This window comes from Thamnophis sirtalis, unplaced genomic scaffold, assembly GCF_051295495.1.
Source record: "Thamnophis sirtalis isolate CommonGarterSnake01/CBP01778 unplaced genomic scaffold, rThaSir2_p1.2 scaffold_2, whole genome shotgun sequence".
Classification (NCBI taxonomy): domain Eukaryota; kingdom Metazoa; phylum Chordata; class Lepidosauria; order Squamata; family Natricidae; genus Thamnophis; species Thamnophis sirtalis.
The window spans coordinates 23,123,173-23,145,429 of record NW_028261382.1 but is presented as its reverse complement, the minus strand read 5'-3'; the positions used below and the strand labels follow the sequence as shown (position 1 = coordinate 23,145,429).

Below are 22,257 nucleotides of genomic sequence, written 5' to 3'. Positions count from 1 at the left end.
TAAATACCACCTGAGCACTTAAGCTTCAGCAAAGGTTATGAGAATGAAACTTTGACTTTCCATACTCAGGAAGTGTCTCTGCTGGTGTCACTATGTTTCCTTTCTCCATGTGCAAATGGCCTTTTGAACTCTGTGGCAGAAGCCCATGTGGTTTCTTGAAATAAAAGAGTGTCTAATAATAGTTCTTCTCTCTTCCTAGGAGCTACAAAGCCTGCAAAAGCACATCTGCCAATTCTAGAAGTTCTACTTCCTGTGTTTTTCCTGGACAACCAGGAGCTGGCAAGAGGCCAGGAATCATGGCGCCACCACAGCCGCAGAGCAGACAATACCTTAAACCTTCTTACGTGCTTTTGTGACGCCCTTAGAAGTTATTTTCATTTTTATAAATGTTATTCAGCATAAAAGTAATACATTTTTCATTGACTTTTATATTAAGTACTCATGTTTCATTACTTGCTTGTACATAAATAAAGCATTTCAATTAAGTTACTTCTTGTGAGCTGCTGCATAAGAAAGCTTTTGAGTTGTGGATACGAATTCGCTAAATATGAGATGAATGCCAGGGAGACGGGAGACATTTAATTGGTGGAGATTAACATCTGTTAAGTTGTATTGGCAGCCATCAGCAGCAGCCCTGTGAGCGAGGGAGCTTGCCGCTGGTCACCAGTCTTGGGGGGAGGGGCTGGAGGCAGCGGATGGTCAGGGAAAGGGTCCAGTGGAAGGAGCAGGGTGGGGGGACCTGTTGGAGGCTGACAACAGCCTGGGGAAGGGTTCTGCCTTCCCCCCCCCTGCAGCCCCTGCTCCTCTTCCACCTTCTCAGGAAACAGCAGGGGTCTCTGGCAGAGGAGGGGGGCGGGGTCCCAGGGTCGCCTAGGAAACTCAGGGGGGAGGGGCGGGGCTGGGTGGCCCAATTGAGGACAGAAGCGTTTTTGCAAGGTGCCCTTTCTGTGCCCCCCCTCCCCCAAATCCCAGGCGTTTAAGGAGAAGCAAAAGTCCTTTATTAAGGCGAGGGACAGAGGCGAACGGCGCCTCCGCTCGCTAAGGGGCGCGAGGAGGCCTCGGGGAGTCACCGCGTAGAGGGGCGGCCGGCGAGAGCCGAAGAGGCCGCGGGGTTCCCCCTCCCCCCCTCCAATCGCCAGGCGGTGCAGCCACCAGCAGCCCCACCCGGGCGGGGCCTCTGCGCATGAGCGCGCCTGTGGCGGGAAGCCGGCTGGGCAGCGAGGGCGGGAGAGCCATGGCGGGGCCTGCGGGAGCTTCCTGGGGCCTCCGGGCGGCCGGAGCGGAGCGGGACGAGGCGCCCGAAGGCCGCCTTTCCTTCCGGCGGGCCGGGCCGGCAACGCAACTGTCGGCCTACGAGCGGAAGCGGTTGAGGAACATCTCGGAGAACGCCCGCTTCTTCGCCTCGCTGCAGCCCTTCGAGGTCGGTGCGGAGCCTCCCCCGGGCGGACCGGGAGCCGCTCCCTGAAGGGGCTGGAAAGAGGCGAAACGCCTCGGGGGATTCGGATCTAAAAGAGCCGTTTTGGGCTCAGGCGCGGCTGCCTCGAGGGAAGAAGAGGCGCTGCTGGTTCACGTGTACAAATCGCCTCAGAATATCCACACTTTGGCAACTTGGGTGGCCACATTTCAGCTGCCCAGCGCTGCCGGTGCCTGGCAGAACCCTTAAGGCGCCGGCCTTGAAGCCGGGAGAGTCGAGTTCTACTTCTGGGCAGCTTCGGGTCTTCCCGTCAGGAGACCTGAGTTCTAATCCTGCCTTAGGCTGAAAGCCGGCTGAGCGACCTGGCCGGACCCTCCTCCCATTCAGCACAACACATGACTGGGTGATGGTTGTAGGGAAAAGAAGAGGAAGGATTAGGCCTTGGGTTATTTATAAAAATAATGAAGATGGGATAAAAATATAATTTAAAATAAGTGTGTTGAAACATTGAGAGACCATGCTTTTCTCTGTTCTTTTTCTCCTTCAAGTCAGCTACCAGACTTCATAAAATTCCCTTGAAAAGGAAGACACAAGGAGTAAAGAGGTAAAACTATATTGTGTGTACATTAACTCAGTGTTTTTCAACCACTGTGCCGCGGCACACTAGTGTGCCGTGACATAGTGTAAGGTGTGCCGTGGGAGAATTACTTTATATATAGTCAGTATAGGCACAGAGTTAAATTTTTTTAACATTTTCTAATGGTGGTGTGCCTTGTGATTTTTTTTCATGAAAAAAGTGTGCCTTTGCACAAAAAAGGTTGAAAAACACTGCATTAACTGATGGCAGAGTTCAGATATCTGGCAATCCCACCTGAAAATTAATCCAGACTCATCTGTCATGGGAAATGTTCTTGGCCTGTGACTGGCCCTTCCGGTGGTATCTGTAGAACCCAACATTAAGTAAAACTTAAATTTTAAAGGTTACACTTTATACAATCCTTAAATCGCACAAGTTAAATATATAAACAGTTTATGATTGGGGTAAGGACCAGTCTGAATACAAAAGTGAATAATCACTGCAGATTAGGTTGAAATGGCGTAGTTGCCTAAGGAGAATTGTAAAATATGAAGGAAGAGAAAATAGGTTTGAGAAGAAGGGAAAGCAAGGTTCATTACATGAAGTTACTGAGATCCTCAAAAAGGAAGAGGTAAGGACAGTGGAAGTAAGGAAGAACTGGGTAAGATGGAGTGAACAAATACATCATGGGTGGAAATGAGATAGAGCCATGTTTCTCTGCCCCCCCTCCCCCACTGCCATTGTAAAGTAAGCATAATGATGCTTACCTTACAAGAGAATGATGTAAATCACATGAATGTACTAAACTGAATGTACTCAAATATGTATCCTGGATTTCAAAAAATGAAAGCATCCCACAGTAGGACAAATGACTGGAAAGCAGCACTCATGATGTTTCTTAAGGGGGGGGGAGTTGGGAGGACAGAAAAAAGGCCAAAAGTGGCTTAATTAAGCTCAAAAAGGACAGGGAGGGCAGTCACAAAGAGAAAACTATCAGTAGACTGGAAACGTATTGGTGATGTTAGGAAACCCAGGAAAAGAATTGGGGTGTTACTTGCCTAAAGAGGCAGCAAAATGTTCTCTGGTAACAGAGAACTTACTCTGCCTTACAGACATTTTAGCAAATATTGGAACTCCTGGTTTGGCTTTAGTAACTGTTACATCTCACGGTACTGCACGTTATGAATTGTTCTAAAAGGCCCACAAACTCTCCTTCACCTAAGTAAACGGCTTTCTTCAAACAGGTGAATGACTGAAGAGGAAGGCCAAGCCTTGTTCTCTGCCAGGATTCTGGAGTGAAAGATACAGAATATCAGATATTATAAGGAGGCAGATATGAATTGAATGTTAGGAAAGTATCCAAACAATAAGAGGAATCCTACTTCAGAGAGGGGTTGGGTTCCTTTCATTGGATGTATTCAAGGTGGGTAGCCATCTGTGGGATCCCGAGTTCTGCTTACCAAGGGACAGAACCTGGTGACTTCCCTGGGCACTTGCAACTCCATGCTCTTTTAATACTGTCCTGCCCCCTGCAGATCACAGTTGAAAAATGCTTATAGACTAGCCAGGAAAAAATGTTATTTAGAGAGAAGCACAAAAGTATGGATCTGTCCAAGAATCTTTTGAGTGCATATTTTTACTGCAGATCTCACTTCTTTCAGAATTGTGAATGAATATTCTGAGCAGCAGCATTAAGGCTGTTTTCCTCTTTATGGTTCTGGGTATTGGCCTGAGGAGAGCATTCTTTTTTGGGAGGACCACATCCTTGGAGAAAACTAGTAGCCCGCTCCATATCGTAGCCCAATGGAAACAATCCACGCACGCATCTGCTTAGCCGGTTGGGGAATAGCTGCAGGGCTCATGGTCCCCAGCCTCATCTAGCCAAGTTCATACATCTTCAGATTGTAGCACAAGGCAGCCGGAGTGATGTCAAAGGGAGGAAATGATAGAAAATACAAAGAGAATTAAAACAGCAAGAACTCAAGTAATTGAAAATACCAACAAGGCATAAGCAAATGTTTTCATGACATGAATGTATTCTTGAAGAACAGGATTTTAGAGGTGCACTTGTATTGTCTTGGTAGAGTTAAGTCTCCAAAGGCAGAAACTAAGACAACTTGTCGAAGATCCATGCGTTTGCAGAGAATAGATCCACTGGGCATTCCCCTCCCGGAGCCAGAAGCAAAGGTGGATTCACCTGTGGAAGAGGAGCATGTAAGAGGACCACAGGGGAGAGGGCAGATTAAGATGCGCTTGTGCTTGGCCCTCTGGGTGACACATTAGGGGCTTCTGCCCTTGGCTGGCAAAGCTTTTCTGATTGAAAGTTACCCTTTGTAGGGACTTCCAATCCTAATGGTTGGTCTTGGATATCCATTGCCACAACGCTACTAATGCGCATGCATTTGCTTTGTGACTTAAATTTAGCCTTGCTCAAGTGACTTGGATTGTGCAAACAAAGCAAAATAATTTGATTAAGAATCTGTTTTTCTGCTTGCTTCTTTTTCTGTGAACTGCACTGATAATATACAACGCAGTCCACTGCTTTATACATCTTTTCCTTTTTTGAAAGGCCCCATTGCCTCCTGGACCTCATCCAATGGTTGCTACCGTTCAGGAGCCAGAAACTGACACATTTCTCAGCATGTGGGCAAAAATAAACCAGGTATTTTTAGAATTCACTAGTAAGTTTGAAAGAGACTGAACACTTAATGTAAATAATTTCTGCATTGTTTTTCAACCATTAACTAGGTGGAAGGAAAGAAGAGTGAGAAGAGCTCGTCTAACTTAGAAAGGTAACTCTGAAATTAATTCTAACTTGGTTCTTTTAAATGTGTTTGCTTTGTGTTTAAATTAACGTATTCATTATTTTGGCCCAGTTACAAAACTCGCCTCCGTGGGATGGTCCTCAGAGAAGAACATGTTGCAAAAGTGGTGAAAAGCCGGATTTATTCTGTGGCTGTCCATCCATCAGAAAGCAGAACTCTGGTGGCAGCTGGGGACAAGTGGGGGCAGATTGGCCTCTGGGATTTGGTAAGTACTTCATTGCCTTTGTAGCAATGTTTTATTATGCTCTCAAGGTGGCTTCCATATAAGTTATGTTAGGTAGAAATATTTGACTGTTTAGAGAAAAAAGAAACATTTTTGGCTGGGCAAGTGAATATTGTCAGGCAAAAAATGAAAGTCAGATGTGGCCCTCCTGCTATTCAGATGAGTCAAGCTGCTCCGTTTCCCTCTCACTTGACAAGATTTGGATAGCCGAGCAAAGAGGTTAGAACTTTGTTCCAAGACAGTGTTTCTCAACCGTGGCAACTTTATGATGCTGCGGTATATTGGCTGGGGAATTCTGAGAGTTGAAGTCCAGACATCTTAAAGCTGCAAAGGTTCCAAGAAATGTAGGTTCTGTGATTTGAAAAGAAATGGAGAAGTTTAAGAAAGGCTTGTGCACTTTCTGATTTCTTTTTGCTTCTGACAAGCAAAGTTGATGGGAAGCCAGATTCACTTAACTGTGTTACTAACTTAATAATTGTAGTGATTCACTTAGCAATTGTGTCAAGAAAGATCATAAAATAGGGGCAAAACTCACTTAACAAATGTCTCACTTAGCAATAGAAATTTTGGGCTCAATTATGGTCATAAGTTGAGGACTATCTATTATGTTGGAAAAATCCAGGAAGACTGGGAAGTGACAAATTCTTGAAAGAGAGCAAACACCCTTACAGTATCTTTAAAAAGACCACTAGGAAGATAGAAGAACTGCCGAAGCCTGTCTCTGCCATCTTTCTCTGCCTTCATTAAATCAGAACCCTGGGAATATCAATACAAGAGGCTTTTGTGTTTTAGTTCCTGCAAGTTGCAACATCCTCACTTTTTGAGAGTACCTGCTTTGGGCCCGGGTGGGGCCCTCTAGCTGGAGCGCAGCATTTGTGTCCCTGAGTGAGAAAGTATTCCACTTCTTCCCCTTGCTGTGAGTTCCATTGCTCATTGTGAAAAGCAGGACGGTAACTGTGGTGTTGCTCTGGTTTGTGTTTTTCAGGACTCCAGCTTAGAAAATAGAGCCTACGTCTTCATACCGCACAGCCAGGCAGTCAGCTGTTTGCACTTTTCTCCTGTTAATCCTGCTCATCTTTTATCTCTCAGTCACGATGGCACATTACGATCTGGGGATGTAACTCGAAGAATTTTTGAGGAGGTGAATATTTCAGCCATTAAATAATACTAGGAATCCTATAATGCCACGCTTGGCAGAGACCTTGTGGACTCCAAGTCCTCTGTCTGCTCTTACAGTAAACTTATACTTACCTATTTTTTAGGGAAAGGCTGCAAAGTCTTGACAGTGCTTAGCAAGAGGAGCATAGCTTGAGTCGATCAGGTACAGTGGAGTTTGGGATGGAGTCTCCCATTCCTGCCCTTCTTCCCTGTCCCTGGAGGCAGGTGGAATGGAAAAGAAGCAATGCTCTCTCCCATCTGCCTTTGCCGCTACCGGAAGGAGAGCACCACAAGTCGAGGCCTGGGGCTCTAGAGAGAATATCACAGGCTCCTTTGGGTGGTTGTGTTCTAAGTGACGACTCCCAGCTGTGCTTATTTTTTTCTGAGTTAGAGAGTGGATATTATTATGTGTTTGGGAAACTCAACTGTCTTCAGGAAAGGCTGCTTTTCTTAGTCTTCTTTTGACTGCTATAAGTGAGTCTTGAAAATAGAGGAAGTTTAATTTCCAGCTGTTATGAAATGCAGGCATCGAGTCAGCAGCTCAGGCTGAATAATGCCTCAGGCCTAGTCTTAATGGAAACCTCTTTCTCATACACAGATATACCGAAATGAGAGCCACAGCCTTTCTTCATTTGACTTCTTGGCAAGCGATGCCTCTACTTTGGTGGTAGGAATGTGGGATGGAAAGGTAGCCATAGTGGATCGGAGAACACCAATCCCATCCCCCGAGATCTCGGTTGATCTTCATTCAAAGACGAGGACAGTCCACGTTCACCCCGTCCGTAGAGAGTACTTTGTTGCTGCTGGGGAAAGGTGAGTTCCCGCAAAGGTGTGCTAAGCTGGTAGCAACAAGAAGCAGCAGCCACCATTTGAGTTAGAATAGAATCTAAAGAAAAAAATATTTTGTGTAAGGAATAAAGAATTGGTTGAAAAGAGTCCTCTAGGCCTATTGGCTCCCCAGAGCCACATTAGCTTGGGGTCTTAGTGCAAGTGGAATTCCTTTGTTATCTCTCAATACAGAGCAGAGTAAAAGAGGAAGGAGCTTGCTACTAATGCTCATGAGTACCCCCAAGGATGAATATTGGTTGACTGTCTTTTTGCTCTTTCCCCCTGAAGCACATTTTCTGAATAGTGAACAAGCATTTCCAGACAATGTATACACTGATTTGTAAGAAGTGAATGATCTAGATGGGTGGGATTCAGCATGATTGAAATGATAGCAATAGTACTTAGACTTCTATACTGCTTTACAGTGCTTCGCAGCCCTCTCCAAGCAGTTTACAGAGTCAGCCTCTTGCCCCCGACAATCTGGGTCCTCATTTTACCCACCTCGGAAGGATGGAAGGCTTTGAGCCTCTCAGAATTGAATTCCTGGAGTGAGCAATGAGTTAGCTCTGCATTCTAACCACTCCGCCACTATGGCTGATAATGTGGACTTCTTTCTCTACATATCTTACATTTCACCTTTGTATAGAAAAAACGATTCTAACACTTTCTTAAATCCAAATTTTTAAAACATGCTGTGAGCCCTAAGAAAGAAATTTCAGCATTTGCCGTGTTTCTGTTGCTTCCCATTCATCTGAAAAACTTTCTTGATGTCATTCCAAATGAAGTGCCAAGTCAAATACATTTGCAGTAAAATAGAAGGGAGAACAGCCTCTTGAACGGCTTGCCTCCAGAAGTTGTGAATGCCCCAATACTAGAAGTCTTTAAGAAGATGTTGGATAGCCATTAGCCTGAAACGGTTTAGGGTTTCCTGCCTAGGCAGGGGGTTGGACTAGAAGACCTCCAAGGTCCCTTCCAATTCTGCTATTGTATTATTGGACTCCTTTAGGACACAGTTGGAGAAAGGTTTTGGTGTGGGAAGATGCAGGATCCCCATCAGAATGGAAAAGGTGTGAGTTTTAAGAGGGGAGCTGGCAATTCCTCTGTGATGCCAGCAGGCTACCTGGGCTGTGCTTTGCAACAGGGCACCTGTCTTACTAAATAGGCCATCTTATCTATTGTTTTGTCCCTTACCTGGGGCATGATTGTTGCATCAAGAGTTTTATCTGCTGATGAGATTAATAGTGCCAAGTTTCTAAAGCAAGGCCCTCACAAGATTCTGTCCTCCCTCCCAGTTCAAGGCCTGTAGAAGAAGACAAAATGAGATGCAGAGACAAAATTACTGCTCCTCTGCTCTGTTACAAATTTTTTTAAAAACAACTCTGTAACATTCTCCTGTGCGCTGCTTGGGGAATCCAAGCATGGGTTAACTTTGTCCATTAGCCTAGACATTGAGTTATGTAAATGTTGACCACACCTCCTCTGACTGGATGGGTCCATTTTTTAACTCAGTCCAGCCGAAAGAGACGTATTTCCATTTTCTCTAGACTAATCGACAAAATTTACTCTATTTTACTGGATTCTGAGATCGTTAGAGGCGTTTAAATTTGATTATTGCGGAACGGAAGGCAAAGGCGACAGTTCGCTGTCAGCCAAACCCTTCGGCGTTGGGCTATTCGCCTGAGATCGGCAGCTGCGAGGTTTACTGGAGCTTTTGAATTCTAGTGCAGCAGTCGCTTATTCTGAGCGTGGGATTGGTTCGCCGCTTCCCCTTTATTGCCGATAACGCACGCCCTGGGTCGTTTCGCCACCCTGCGCCATCTCGCATCAGGAACGGCCTGCCTGAGCGGCATGGTCTATTCCCCGGTCTTCCTTTACCGCTGGTGTTGTCCTTATCTGTTGGAGCTGCCGCAGGCTCGCTGGGGTGATCACGCTGCCAAGAGCCATCGCCGGTTAGATTCTAAATTTGAATTTTGCGCCTCTGTTGCGGTAGCCATTTTGGGGCCGTTTTTTTCCCCACGCACGCTCAGTAACGGCCAAAGGGGGCGTGTTGGACAGTTCGCGCCCAGGCTGTAGCGCTGTGCCAATGGCTCCTCCTCTTTCCCTCACTTGCAGCTTGCTGGCTTAGTGAGGAGGTCGATTCATCGCAGCTCGTCCGTTCACGTGCAGTGGTGCAAATTCGTGGCGATTTGCTATACTTGTGTGAGGTTGAGCCTTTTAAATTGCCTTATATTGCAATGGCTGATCAGACCATCTGCGGAGGTACTGTAGAGTCCACAAGTGACTCCCGCTCCCCTGGTGAGGGGGGGACTAGCCCAAGGCCTGGCAGGGCCGCTACCAGGGCCTCCAGCCAGAAACCCTGGGCCTCATCCACGGCTCCAGATAAATCCCACAAACGTAGGGATAAGTCTAAGGCGACTAAGGCTCATTGGGGGGGGGGGGGGGGCTAGCATTTCGCCTCCGGCGCTAATTCCGCAACGGGTTTCTCCCGTGCGTTCTGCAGAGCACCAAGGTTGGTCCCCTGACATTCAATTTCCCCGTGCATCTACATCTGTGGAGGGGGTTTTGGGGCCCCAATTCCCCCCCCCCGGTTCTCTCGGAAGTGAGTATGGCCTCGGCTCACACAGCTCCACCTGCTGGGCCCTCTGCCACCTCTCCTCCTACCACTGCAGGCCTCAGACCTTTGGAAGGCCAGGATTTGGGCATTCCCCCTGATCTTTACCAAATGATATCTGCAGCTATTTCTAGGGGTGTGGATGCAGAGCTGCATCATAGAGCCCAGGTGCCTAGGGCCACTGGTGCCCAGATGGGCCCTGATCCCCAGGCCATGCAAGTAGATTTATCAATCCCTCAGACTGATCCTCCCTCGCCTCTACCCTCAGTTTATAGCGAGGAGTCGGCCTTGGTGGAGGAAGGTGAAGTGATAGATAGGGATCTGATGATGAAGGATTGGTGCTGGATCAGCCTAATTCTTCTGGATTATTTTGCCCCACTTTGTTTAAATCTTTATTGTATAAGGCGAAGACTACCACCCACATGGCGGGGGCAGCCTCTCAGGCTAGCACTGCGGTTGGCCTGGATGCAACTGAACGCCCATTTGCTGAACAGGTTTCCCAGCAGGAGGTTATACCCTCTCCTAAGCTGTCTCTCGATCTTGTTCAAAAGCAGTGGGAACAACCAACCGCAGTTACCCCACCCAGCAATGGGGATAGGAAATTGTACACTTCCACTCCAGAATTAGAATCCATCCAATCCATCAGCCTCCGGCTACTGACGCTCTTGCTTATGACAGCCATTCCCGACTGGTTCCTATATGCATTACTCTTCATTCTACCAGGGGTGCGGCTACCTCGGTGGCCTGGGCTATGCAAGCCTCAGTGGAAGAAATTTGCAGGGCGGCTACCTGGTCGTCGCCATCGCCATTTATTAGACATTACAAGATTGACATGTATGCCTCGGCTGACGCCTCCTTTGGGCGGCAAATGTTGCAAAGGGTTCTTTCTTCCCCGGAGGACCCTGTCCAGCCTAGCTCCCGCCCTGGAACTTAATTGCTTTGGCATGTCCCATGCCTGGATTCCCCAAGCAGCGCACAGGAGAACGACCGTTGACTTACCTGAACGGTCCTTCTATGTGCGCTGCGAGGGGAATCCAAACCCGCCCGCAGTTTCGGCTGTCCAGGGCTACCTCGGGACTCTAATTCCATGACTGACTTGTTCGGTTTAATGACTTGACTTCTCTGGACGTGACTGTTCTTACCTTGTTTGGCTACGGCCATGAGTGACATTGCCATACATCTTTCAACGGCTGACTTCGTACAAAACTGACCTATCCAGTCAGAGGAGGCGTGGTCAACATTTATATAACTCAGTCTCTAGGCTAATGGACAAAGTTAACCCATGCTTGGATTCCCCTCGCAGCGCACATGGTAAGTCAACGGTCGATCCATTCAGTCCCATCTCCCAGGAAAACCCTCTTTTGCACAATGTGTTTCCCTTTCCAGATGAAGGTTCCCACAGTTGGAGAGGGAGATGTGAACCTATTACAAACAGAATTAGGAGCATAACTGAGCAACTGATGGAATCATGGAATGGGAAAGGATCTTTGAGATCTTTGTCCTGTCCCTGCCAGAGCAGGAATCCCCAAGGCATCGCTTGCAAATGGTGGTCCAACCTTTGTGTGAAAGCATTCAATGACGGGGCCTCCTTGACTTCAGGAAACAGACTGTTCCATTGTTTAATAGTTCTTGCTATCAGGAAATTTCTCTGTTTTTAAGTCTGGATCTTCCTCTATAAAGTTTACATCAGTAAGTGTTTGGCCTGTTTTTGGAGCTGAAGAATAAATTCACTCCATCCTCCCTGTGGTAGACCTTCAAGGAGGAGACACTGCTAACCTGTCTCCTCTTCTCTTCTGTAGTCTAAATTCCTTAATCCCTCCTGGCAGAAGCCTCCGAGCCACCTGCAGACTAAAGTCCAGTATATCACGCTAAAAAACACTGTGCAGCAGTTGGAAACTGCTGCATGGCGTTTTTTTGTCACGTGCGTGGCCATGCAGCTTAGAGAGAACATTAGTCCCCAGATCCTTCTCACTGCTCAGCCAGCTGCTGCCTTATCTTGACCATGTCCATCTGATTTTCCTACTTGAATTTCCTTACATTTAGACTGAGTTCAGTGTTCAAGTCTGTCAAGATACTTTGAACCTTGAGGTTTTTTGTCATCTGCAAATTTGCTGAGTATCTCTTATCTCTCATCTGAGTCATGTTATAAAAAGGAGTATGTCTCTCTCTATGTGGTTGTGGATCCATACGTTGGGTACAATTGATCTATGAACACCTAAAAACAAGCAAAGGTGTTACTAGAAGCCAACATGGGATTGTCAAAAACAGATCACGTCAGACGGATCTTACTGCATTCTTTAACAAAGTGACTAAATTAGTGAACCAGCGAAATACTATGGACACTATATATATATATATATATAGACAGACTTCAGTAAGGCATCTGTTAGTGTAGACCACAGCATTCTTCTTGGTAGAAATATGTTGAATAGGCATCATCATCACCCAGTGAATTTGTAACTGGCTGACCAACCACACTCATGTAGTCCTCCATGGAACTATATCTACATGGAGGGAAGGATGCAGTGGGATACCCTAAAGTTCTGTCTGAGGCCCAGTACCATTCAACATCTTCATAAACAATTTAGATGAGCAGATAAAAGGGGACATCATCAAAGTTACAACACTGGTCCCTGTCCAACCAAATGTAATTAATTGGTGACAAATAGAAGGTTTTACACTAGGCAAGAAAAAACCAAATGCATATGGGGTTCCCAGCTCAATAGCAATATTTATGAGATGGATCTCGGAGTCCTAGTGGACAACCACTTAACTGTGAGCCAGCAGTATCCTGCAGCTACCAAAAATGCCAACATAGTCCTAAGCTGCATTAATAGAGACAATATCAAGATCACATGAACTTTAGTACTGCTTTATAATGCCTTGGAAAGACTAAAGTAGGTCTATTGTATCCAGTTTTGGTTGCCATGATATAAAAAAAGATGTTGGGACTCTAGAAAGAGTGCAGAGAAGAACAACAAAGATGATTAGATGACTGGAGGCTAAAACATGAAGAATCATTAAGGAATTGGGAATGTCTAGTCAAATAAAAAGAAGGACTAGGGATGACGTGATAGCAGTCTCCCAAATATTTGAGGGGCTGTCACAATATTTGATAGGAGAATAGGGTCGACCTATTCTCTAAAGCATCTTAGGGCAGGACAAGAAGTAATGGATGGAAACTTGTTAACAAAGATCTAACTTAGAATTAAGGAGAAATGTCTTGTCAGTGAGAGCAATTAATCAGTGGAATGGCATGCCTCCAGGAGTTGTGGGTTTTGTAGTTTTGTAGTTTTAGTTTGTAGTTTGTAGTTTTATTAGAATTTGTAGGCCGCCCTTTTCCCTGAGGGGACTCAGGGCGGCTCACATAAAACTGGGAAGGGGGGAATACAAACATCAAGATAGAGACATATAATAAAATGGTAGGCAACACACATTCATCATTCGGGAGGGGTAACTATCCTTATCCCCAGGCCTGACGGGTGAGCCAGTTCTTCAAGGCTATGCGGAAGGCTTGGACGGTGGAGAGGGTACGAATCTCCACGGGGAGCTCGTTCCAAGCACTTCACGTGGGTGCTCTTACCCCTGAGATTTTTAAAATAATTGGACAGCCAGTTGTCTAAAATGGTGTGGGGTCTCCTGCTTGAGCAGTGAGTTGGACTAGAAGACTTCCAAGACCCCTTCCGACTCTGTTGTTCAACTAGGTGAAAATCCATCTGATTACGGGGCAATCCATCTCATATTGTTCCCTTATACTTAACCAGTTTATCAAAGGCTTATTGAAGTCTAGACATCTGGGTCTACTAATCTAGTCTCTTTGTCAAAACAGAAATGAGTCTGGCATGACCTGTTTCTAACAAACCCATGCTGGCTTCTGGTAATCATTTTGTTTCTTGCTTAGGGCTTACATGCTGCTGCTTGATGCTCTTTTCTAGGTTTTTCCTAGTTCCTAATGGGTGGATCTACTTTGTTCTCTTTCTTAAAGATTGGAACAATCTTTGGTCTTCTCCAATCTACTGTTACTTCCTCTTTACTATTAGTCAAAAAGTCACTGATTCCAGTCTAGACTGCATGAAATTTTCCATTGACTCAAACTGTCACTTCTTCAGTTTACTGTCAGGCTAATGTTCTATTGCTTTATTGGCCAAGACAAACATCTGTTTATAGATACTCCGTAACCCTTTTGTTTCTACTAAAACAGCATTTTTGCATAGGATCGTAATGAAATAGTCATTAATCTCTGTTGAGAAAATGGGACCACAAAAATTTCTTCTCACATCAGCTGGAACATAGACATTGCATTTTTAAAAAATATACAGAAGGTAGAGTATAAATTAAGGAAATCTACTAGGCCTATCCATATTACTTATTCAAAATATTGATTTAAATATTACATGATACTGCTTCATAAAATGATGCATTATTTAATTATTAGTTTCAAATGCTTCCATTATAACGCATGTTATAAACACTTACAATTTACATTCTAAAAGAGAAGCCAACAGATGTGCATGACATTGTTTTCCCCATAGAATTCTTGGTTGTGTTTGAAGGGCTAGAAAATGGAACAGTTCTCAAGCTGTCAACCTTTATTTTTTTCTCCTTTCTCCAAGTGAAGGGCACTCACAGTTAATCAAAATTTAGTTAATTTGCAATGGAATTTGCAACTGCGACATCTCAAAGGCTATCATCCAATTTCTGCTTACTTGATTCCAGGGAAGGATATCCTCAATAAAGATTTTGCTTCTTGAATACTTTTAGGCGTATCTTATAAATTATTGGCTTTTAATTGTGAAAGTAACCTATAATTCAAGATACCATTTTATAGACATCTTCTGTTTTTACACAATGGCAATGTACTCCCTTCAGTACTTGTTGGTTGTGCTGCACACATGAAAGAAACATGAAAACATGGAACTGTTGTTGAAGCACGTCTAGTACACCATGCAACTGGAATATCTGGAAATCTCAAAGTAGTGGCTCTGCTGCTTGAAAGGCAGCTTTTGCCTACCACGTACTGCTGTTACACCTCCAGTTATGATGCTGGATTTATCCTTATATTATGGAAATAATGTTAAGTTCTCCTGAGCTATGTATGGATTTAGTCAAAATTCCTTTGGTATACAAAATCTCTGGCTCTGGCAATGCAAGAGGAACATCAGTATTATACTTAGTACATAATTATATATTAAAATATAACAATTATATATTATTAGTTCAATCTTCCAAGCAATGTTCCAATTTTTTTTCAGTGTGGGCGGAAAAGTATAGTGTTTGAGCGGCACATTTTCATGCCTGAGCACCTGAATTTTTTTCACATATGTCACCCAAGACAACAACGAAATAGATGTTATATCAAATCAAACTAATAAAATTTTAAAATGAATAAAATTATAAAGAAATAAATTTAGAAATATTTGTTCAAAAGCAAACTCACTACAATTATCTTTTCAAATTCATTTTGAATTAAATAAAAAAGTGCTTTGAAATGAATATATAAATGGCACTTAATACAGGTAATATTAAAATAGTAAATGTTTGATATATTTCATTTTAATGTATTATATACAATTTGCTATTTTAAATGAGTAGAATGATTAAAATCCCAATGCATAAAGTCTCATTCACATCTAACAGTTTTCTTCCATCATCAATTTGTAAACTCAAGGATTTATTGCCTGTCTGTTCAACAATGCTTGCTGATTGTTTAAAAAATTGTGGCAATTTGTTCCTCTGTATACAGGTGGTTTCAGTAACCTATTAGTACTGAGCTCTGGGAAACAATTCTGCATATAACTAGTGATAGTAACTAGTGACCCAAAATATCCAACAAAATTGCACAGATAAACTGACAGATAGGAAGTGTAATTAGCTTAAAAGCAAAACTATTCTCAATGACTTTGAAAATCCCAATGAGTTATCAAATATCATGTGATGTCACTTGGTTAGCGGGAGACTCAAAGATAGCTGAGATTGCAGGCAGGAGAGGTAGAACAAGGAAGGCTTTCTTTGAAAGAGAGATACGCGAGGAAACAGACTCTGCTTCTTGCATTTGGATTCTGTGGCACAGTTGCTCTAGGTGGGAGTTTAGGATCGCTGCCGCACCGCCCTGGATTTGCCAATGCGAGCCTCAGGTGGGTAGCCTCGAGCAACCCACACACAGCTTAGTTAGCTCGTTCTTGGTTCGCTACTAGCCCCCACCCCTTGTGGGCTTTTATGTGTTAATCGAGGCACGGATGATGGAGAGGAAGGGAAGCCAGCTGCTTTCACACCATACGTTTATCTCAGAGGCTGAATTAATCACGGGTGAGAAAGACATGGAACTTTTTTTCAGCGAGTTTCGGCCAATCACTCCCTCCCCCCCCCCCCCAACGAGGCAAATTTAGCCCTCTTAAACTTGTGCGAAGGCAGCTATGGGCAATGTTCCCTCTAAATAGTTGCTCCAGGAAGCCCAAGCCACCACAAGCCCTCAATCTAGTCACTTTGCTGCCCTGCTGCACCTCAAGACTCCTGTTTAGCTGGAGGGGATTTCAATTGCGATTGTGCAGCTGCTCTGCAGACTGCAGTCCGTGTCCAGCAAACGACACTGCACGGCAGTTGGAAACTGCTGCGCGGTGTTTACTTTCCACGTGTGCGGCTGTGCACCTTAGAGGGAACAGTGCTTCCAAGCACTCAAGATCCAAAGGCCTTCTGAAGAGCCAGTGTTTACAGGCTTCTGGAAGGTTCACAGACTGATCCCCTGCACATGGGAGCCTTTGCATCCTGCCGCTCAGCAGGATTCTTCCTTGCTCCCTGATTGGGCAGGCAAAATCTAAACAGAATAGATAGTCTCAAGATTCCCAGACTCTGGGCTATACGCACAGTCCTCCACTTAAGACTGTAATGGAACCTGGAACTTGTGCCATAAGTAATGAGAGTTGTAAGTCAAGGCACTGAACTGGATCTGATTTTACATCTTTTGCAGCAGTTATTAGGTAAACGCCATGGGCATCAAGCAAAGCCATGAATTCCTGTGGGCAATTTTATTACCAGCTAAAAAAGGCTGGAAACTGTCAAAAACCTCAAATTGTGTTCAGGTGACCATGAAATGCTGCAGTCGGTCCTAATGTGAGCTGGTTGCCAAGTGCCTGAAGTGCAGTTACGACTGCAGGCGTGTGTGCTGCATCAAAGCTCTGGAACTGGGTCGTAAGAAGCTTTGGGGGGGGGCATTGTAAAGTTGAAAAGTCGCTAGGCAACTGGCCACTTAACAAGGACCACCTGCAGCTTTATAGAGGCCCCGGTCTAGCTCCCATCCAGAGGTGAGTTGTACTCAGAAGAGTGGCCCCACCCCGGAGCTCCTCCCAGCAGCCGTGTTTGGTGAGGGTCTTCTGAGTGATCTTCCAAGGCAACTCCACGTGAAGCCAATTGCAAAAATCCACAGAGAAAATGCCACTTGTTCTGGGTGTGGGTTGTTTGATTGCTGTTTGTTTTGATGCCCTTCCAAAAGTTTGTTTTGCCTCATTCCTCATAAGCTTTCTCCCTGCTTTTGCTTTCTGTATGCATGGCACAAACCTGCAACAACTGGCTTTATGGTGCTAGGTTGCCTGTTCTCGAATACGTTGTCATTGTCACCAAGTTCCCCCTGTCATTACACCTTTGTCCCCAGGCTACAGGACCCTTTCTGCCCACTTCCAGTTCTGAGCATCCAGCCCTGTGGCTTTATCCAAAAGCCCTCAGCCCAGCTGGGAGCTCCATCACATATCTCAGTGCTTGTGCCACAAGACTGGGATGGGGGATGCATCACACCAGAGAAAGCACAGTCCTCATGTAGGCTAAGCAGGTGAGGCACAGGAAAGTAGGAAGGAAGCAGTAATGAGGACACCCCCATTAAGTTCTAAAACTGGGTTCAAGAATCCTCTTGGCCATTATTGCCTCTGAAAACGTGTTTCTTCACTCCCAGAACTCAGAGACACTTCCTGAAAAGCTTCTTTGCTTAGATTCCCCACAACTCTGAAATTCTCTTTTGTGCGCACTCTTTTGCCTTAGTCCCGCTTATTCGGGAGTGATGGAAGGTGACTCCTTACGCAGAGTTTCCTGATCTTTGAAGACAGTGTACAATCCTGGTAAACAACCCATTTCCCCTTTCCTCTTACAGAAACGTCAGTATTTATGATGCTCGGCACCTGAAGAGCAGAAGCCAGGCAGTCGTTGCTCTCAGCGGACACACCAAGAGTGTTGCTTCAGCTTATTTTTCACCTGTGACTGGAAACAGAGTAGTGACAACTTGTGCTGACGATAGTCTGAGGTATGCGTGAGTTGGTCTTCTATTAGATTTTGCTTTGGAGAGTCTGCCTTCTAATTTTCTTCTGCAGCAGCTAAAATACCTTATTTAGCAGGACAAAAGGTCCAGGGAAATTGCCTAAGTAGCCTTCAAAGCAGTTTCTCTTTTTTCTTTGCGATATGTGCAGAACAAAGGGAGGTTGCTGGTTTCTGTGTAAAAATGGGGATGAGATCAAAGAACCTTGTTGAGAGGAGGGGCTGGGGAAAGGCTAGAGGACTCCACAGACACACCTCTATACCCTTATTGCAAATGTTGTGAGGAATCGAGCAATTTTGGTTCTACTATTGACCATTGGATTCCACAAACTGGAAAGTCCGAAGATGAGTTCACAGAGCAAGAGGAGCTGCAGTTCAGTTGGCATCTGCCCCAAGGGAAGAGAAGAAAGACAAACGGCCTCGAGCAGCAGCTGCCTCCTTCTCCAGCCTCTCTGGAAGGACTTGCATAGAATCTGCAGCTGGAGGAGAAGGACCAGGTGCCACGGAGGGGCCGCACATGTGGGCACATGCTCCTACAAGGTTGGGGTGGTGGTGGTCCTGTTTTTCACCAGGATCATTTTGCTCTCATCAGCTGCTCCAAGAAGCCTGGAGCCAGCTGGGATTGACAGCTTAGAAACTATTTTGACATCAATCAGGAGGGAAACTGAACCATCAGGGAATTCCCAAATGCCCAGAAAACTCAACCAGTGGGGTGGACCATCTTCTTAAGGGGATCCTCAGCTACATAGAGACCAAGGGTGGTCTGCAGTCTGGGCTCATAGGGGATCGGAGCAGGGCAAGGGACAGATGGCAACCACCCTTCTATCCAAGCCAGGTTTCATCTGCTTGGGAGGGGAAACTAGACTGCTGACCCGACAGCATGAAACCCCAAGGCATAGTGCCCAGCCAGGTCACGGTTGAAATTTGGGTGGACAGCCTTTATCAGCCTCGGGAAATTGGGCCATCCAGGAGTCAGCCTTTCTGGGAGGTTTCCCATCTCCATGCAGTGCAGGGATCTTTGCTGCTCACTGTTGCAACTAGCGCTCAGTTTAAGCTACAGGGATGGTGTAACACCCCGCCCCCCATGCTCCACTGCCCTGATTTCCCCCTCATCATCCAGGGTCTGTTCACATTCCCTGTCAGGGACTTGGTCCCCAACCCTGGAATAGCAATAGCACATATATCACAGTGTTTTACAGCCCTCTCTAAGCAGTTTACAGCATCAGCCTCTTGCCCTCAACACTCTGGGTCCTCATTTTACCCACCACGGAAGGCTAAGTCAACCTTGAGCCTGGTGAGATTCGAATTGCTAAACTGCAGGCAGCCGGCAGGCAGCAGAAGTAGCCTGTGGTACTGCATTCTAACCATTGCGCCACATCAGCTCTTTGTGTTCTCTCTGAAAGTTTGAGGAATTTAAGGCCTTTTTGTTGGACGAGTAGACTGGATAGGTAAGTGGGAAGAATGCTGGAATAGTAATAACTCCAGCTCTCCAACACACACACACAGACAGTTGCATGGTGGAAAGTAGGAGGTAAGTGGAGGGATGGTTACCTGTGGGCGTGGGGGAAATAGGGTCTAGAAAGAGGCAGGAAGAAGGAAGTAGCCTCTGGCCTGAAATTGGCCAACATGATTTAAAACCATCATGGCTTCTTCCCTTCACAAAGGTCTGGTGTGCAAAGTCAGGAAGTTTTAAAATGAGAGATGAGGAAGCAGCGTTATTTCTTCTGTATCTGAGCTGCTGAACGGAGGAGAAGAGCAAGGCCCCAGCTCTACCTATCTGCTGCTGGTATCACATAGGTCGTCATTACGGCCATTTTACTTTCCGGAGGTGGTTCTTCTGTTCTTGAATCAACCTGTGGACTAGGTTGTCAAGAACCTGTTCCCTGAGCAAAGATAGTAGAATAGCGAATACGGGGGGGGGGGGGGGGGTAGTGGAATGTGAACCAACTGATGCTACGCCTGGCTATATTGATTCCTTGTTGGGGAGGCTGCAGGAGGGGTGAAATATTTGCTCCTCAAGGAAGTTTTGATACAATCTTTGTGCAAAATGAGATGGGTCATTAGAGTGCCCCAGCACAAACCTTCATATGAGAAGGATTGATGAGAGTTGATTGCATGTTTCTCGCAATTACTGATAATGGCCAGGCCCATGCTGGGGAGATGCCCAGTTGCTGTTCCCTGGATCATGCTGGAAGGCTGTATAGAGAGATGCATGGACTGCCCTGCTCCATAAGACTAGGCCTGGAGGCAGCCTGAATTATGTCAGCAAGTTTCCTCCCAGCTCAGGGAGGGGAGCAAAGGTAAGCAACTTTGAGGATAAGCCATAAGTGGCACTTAAAGCAATCAATTTGTTTATTACAGCCATAAGGCTAGATACAGTGGAATATCCAATTGTAGAACTGTCACATACACCCCATATATCTACAACAGAAAAACAGAAAGTCCTGTATCATAAAAATGATAATGGGGGCATGTAAACAGCAGTTTGAGGGTTTGGGTCCTACTCTCTTAAAACCTAATCCGAAGGTTGGGACTTCTTTGACTAAACCCTCATTTTTGCCTTACAGGATCTTTGGAACTCAGTGTTTATCATCTCTAGCTCCCATTCTCACAACTATTCGGTGAGTTGATACAAGGAGATTGACTGGATACAGGTAGCCCTTGACTTATGACCAAAAAAATTCCATTGCTAAGCAAGACAGTTGTTAAATGAGTTTTACCCATTTTACGAACTTTCTTTCCACAGCTAAGTGAATCACTGCAGTTGTTAAGTTAGTAACATGACTGTTAAGTGAATCTGGCTTCCCCATTGACAAGGTTACAAAAGGTGATCACATGACCCTGGGACAACATAAATACACGCCAGTTGCCAAGCATCTGAATTTTCATCACGGGATTCCAGGGCTGCCTCAGTGGTTCTAAGTGTGAAAAATGGCTATAAGTCATTTTTTTCAGTGCCAATGTAAGTCACTAAATGAATGGCTATAAAAGTTGAGGACTACCTGTACTGATGAGAAAGAAATTGCCTAAATGAAGACAATTTTCCACATAGGTCCTGGCATCCAAGTGTCATTCAGGAATTTAAAGGCCAAGTGAGCCAACCCCGCATCTCTCTCTTCCCTTTTCTGAACAGGCACAACAACAACACAGGTCGATGGTTGACCAGGTTCCGGGCAATTTGGGACCCCAAAAGGGACGACTGCTTTGTAGTGGGGAGCATGGCACGGCCAAGGCAGATCCAGGCCTTTCACACCAGCGGAGAGCTGCTCCACTCCTTTCTGAGTGAGGATTATCTTAACTCCGTTTGTTCCATCAATTCCTGGCACCCCACTAGGTACCTGGTTGTGGGTGGAAATTCCAGTGGCCGCCTGCATGTCTTTAAAGAGTGACAAGTATGCTGAAAACAAATCAGAGTTAAGTGTTTAGTTTAGTTACGCCTGATTTTGCTTCAGGGCAAAGGCAGCTACAGACCAGTAAGTGCGTTGGGTCACACATCTGAAGAGATCCCCCATTGCGACTAAGAAATTAATAAGGCTCAGGTTTGCCATTATGGGATTGTAACTTTTTGAACAGACTGAGAAACTATTGGTGTCAATTTAATCACAGAGGCTTATTAATCACAGAGCTTATAAACTGTGCAATAGATAAAACTTCATTTAAAAGTTAAATGCTAGTACTTTTGTGATAAGAAATTTAAATGTGTGTTCAAGAATCAATAAAAAGCATATTTTGATATTTTTAATTCAAACATCATGTTTATATTGTTTATTCCTAATATCGATTGGAAATTATGAGTGCTCTGATCAGAAAAATGGCTCTTACAAATTAGGGGAGTGGGGATGGCCCCTGTGTTCGTAAACATCTTTAACGTATAAACAATCATATAACACACACACACACACCATGTTAGTTCTCTTCAAGCTTCTCTTATTATGCCCCTTAAACATACTTTAATGATTTTAGTAATCATTGTAAACAATTGTTCCCCAATTAAATTGCTCAAAAGGATTTTTTTTTCATCATAATTAAGGATTTATTTAAATTTGAAAATACTTTTATATGGAATCAATGGTTCTGCACTAACTACAGGCTGAGTGTAGAAAAAATTACATCTTTGAAGGAAAAACATGACATATAGTATTTGGCACATGAATTAACAACATCTATATTATGAAAACGGAAAATTCACATTTTCAGGTAATCAACCTTTTCCTGCTTCAGCCTGCGGCACCTTAGTCCTTATTCAGAGTCTGTTTCCTCTGATACAGCAACTTGTGGAAATCCCCCCCCCCCAAAAGTCATACAGTTGTGATTTGGAACAAATGA

General features: G+C 44.9%; 2 protein-coding genes across 5 annotated transcripts in view; both read left to right on the top strand.

Moving 5' to 3' along the window:
* The window catches only part of BLM (BLM RecQ like helicase), a 28,085-nt gene extending 27,596 nt beyond the window's left edge, over positions 1–489 (top strand). For all 3 annotated transcript variants that reach the window (XM_087704415.1, XM_087704414.1, XM_087704416.1), the window contains exon 21: positions 200–489. In XM_087704415.1, the coding sequence (XP_087560541.1) occupies positions 200–356 (157 nt within the window). In that variant the 3' untranslated portion in view covers positions 357–489. The remainder of the gene's footprint in view (positions 1–199) is intronic.
* A 742-nt stretch (positions 490–1,231) lies between these two features.
* WDR76 (WD repeat domain 76) lies at positions 1,232–22,214 on the top strand. 2 transcript variants are annotated; one of them, XM_087704412.1, is made up of 11 exons: positions 1,232–1,420; positions 1,963–2,018; positions 4,076–4,205; positions 4,561–4,653; positions 4,740–4,783; positions 4,868–5,021; positions 6,025–6,180; positions 6,796–7,010; positions 17,771–17,920; positions 20,499–20,552; positions 21,065–22,214. In XM_087704412.1, the coding sequence occupies exons 1-11, from the start codon at positions 1,235–1,237 to the stop codon at positions 21,318–21,320; spliced, it is 1,494 nt and encodes a 497-aa protein (XP_087560538.1). In that variant the 5' UTR covers positions 1,232–1,234; the 3' UTR covers positions 21,321–22,214. The 2 variants fall into 2 exon arrangements, with proteins under 2 accessions (XP_087560538.1, XP_087560539.1); XM_087704413.1 differs by lacking the exon at positions 20,499–20,552.
* Positions 22,215–22,257: the final 43 nt, after the last annotated feature.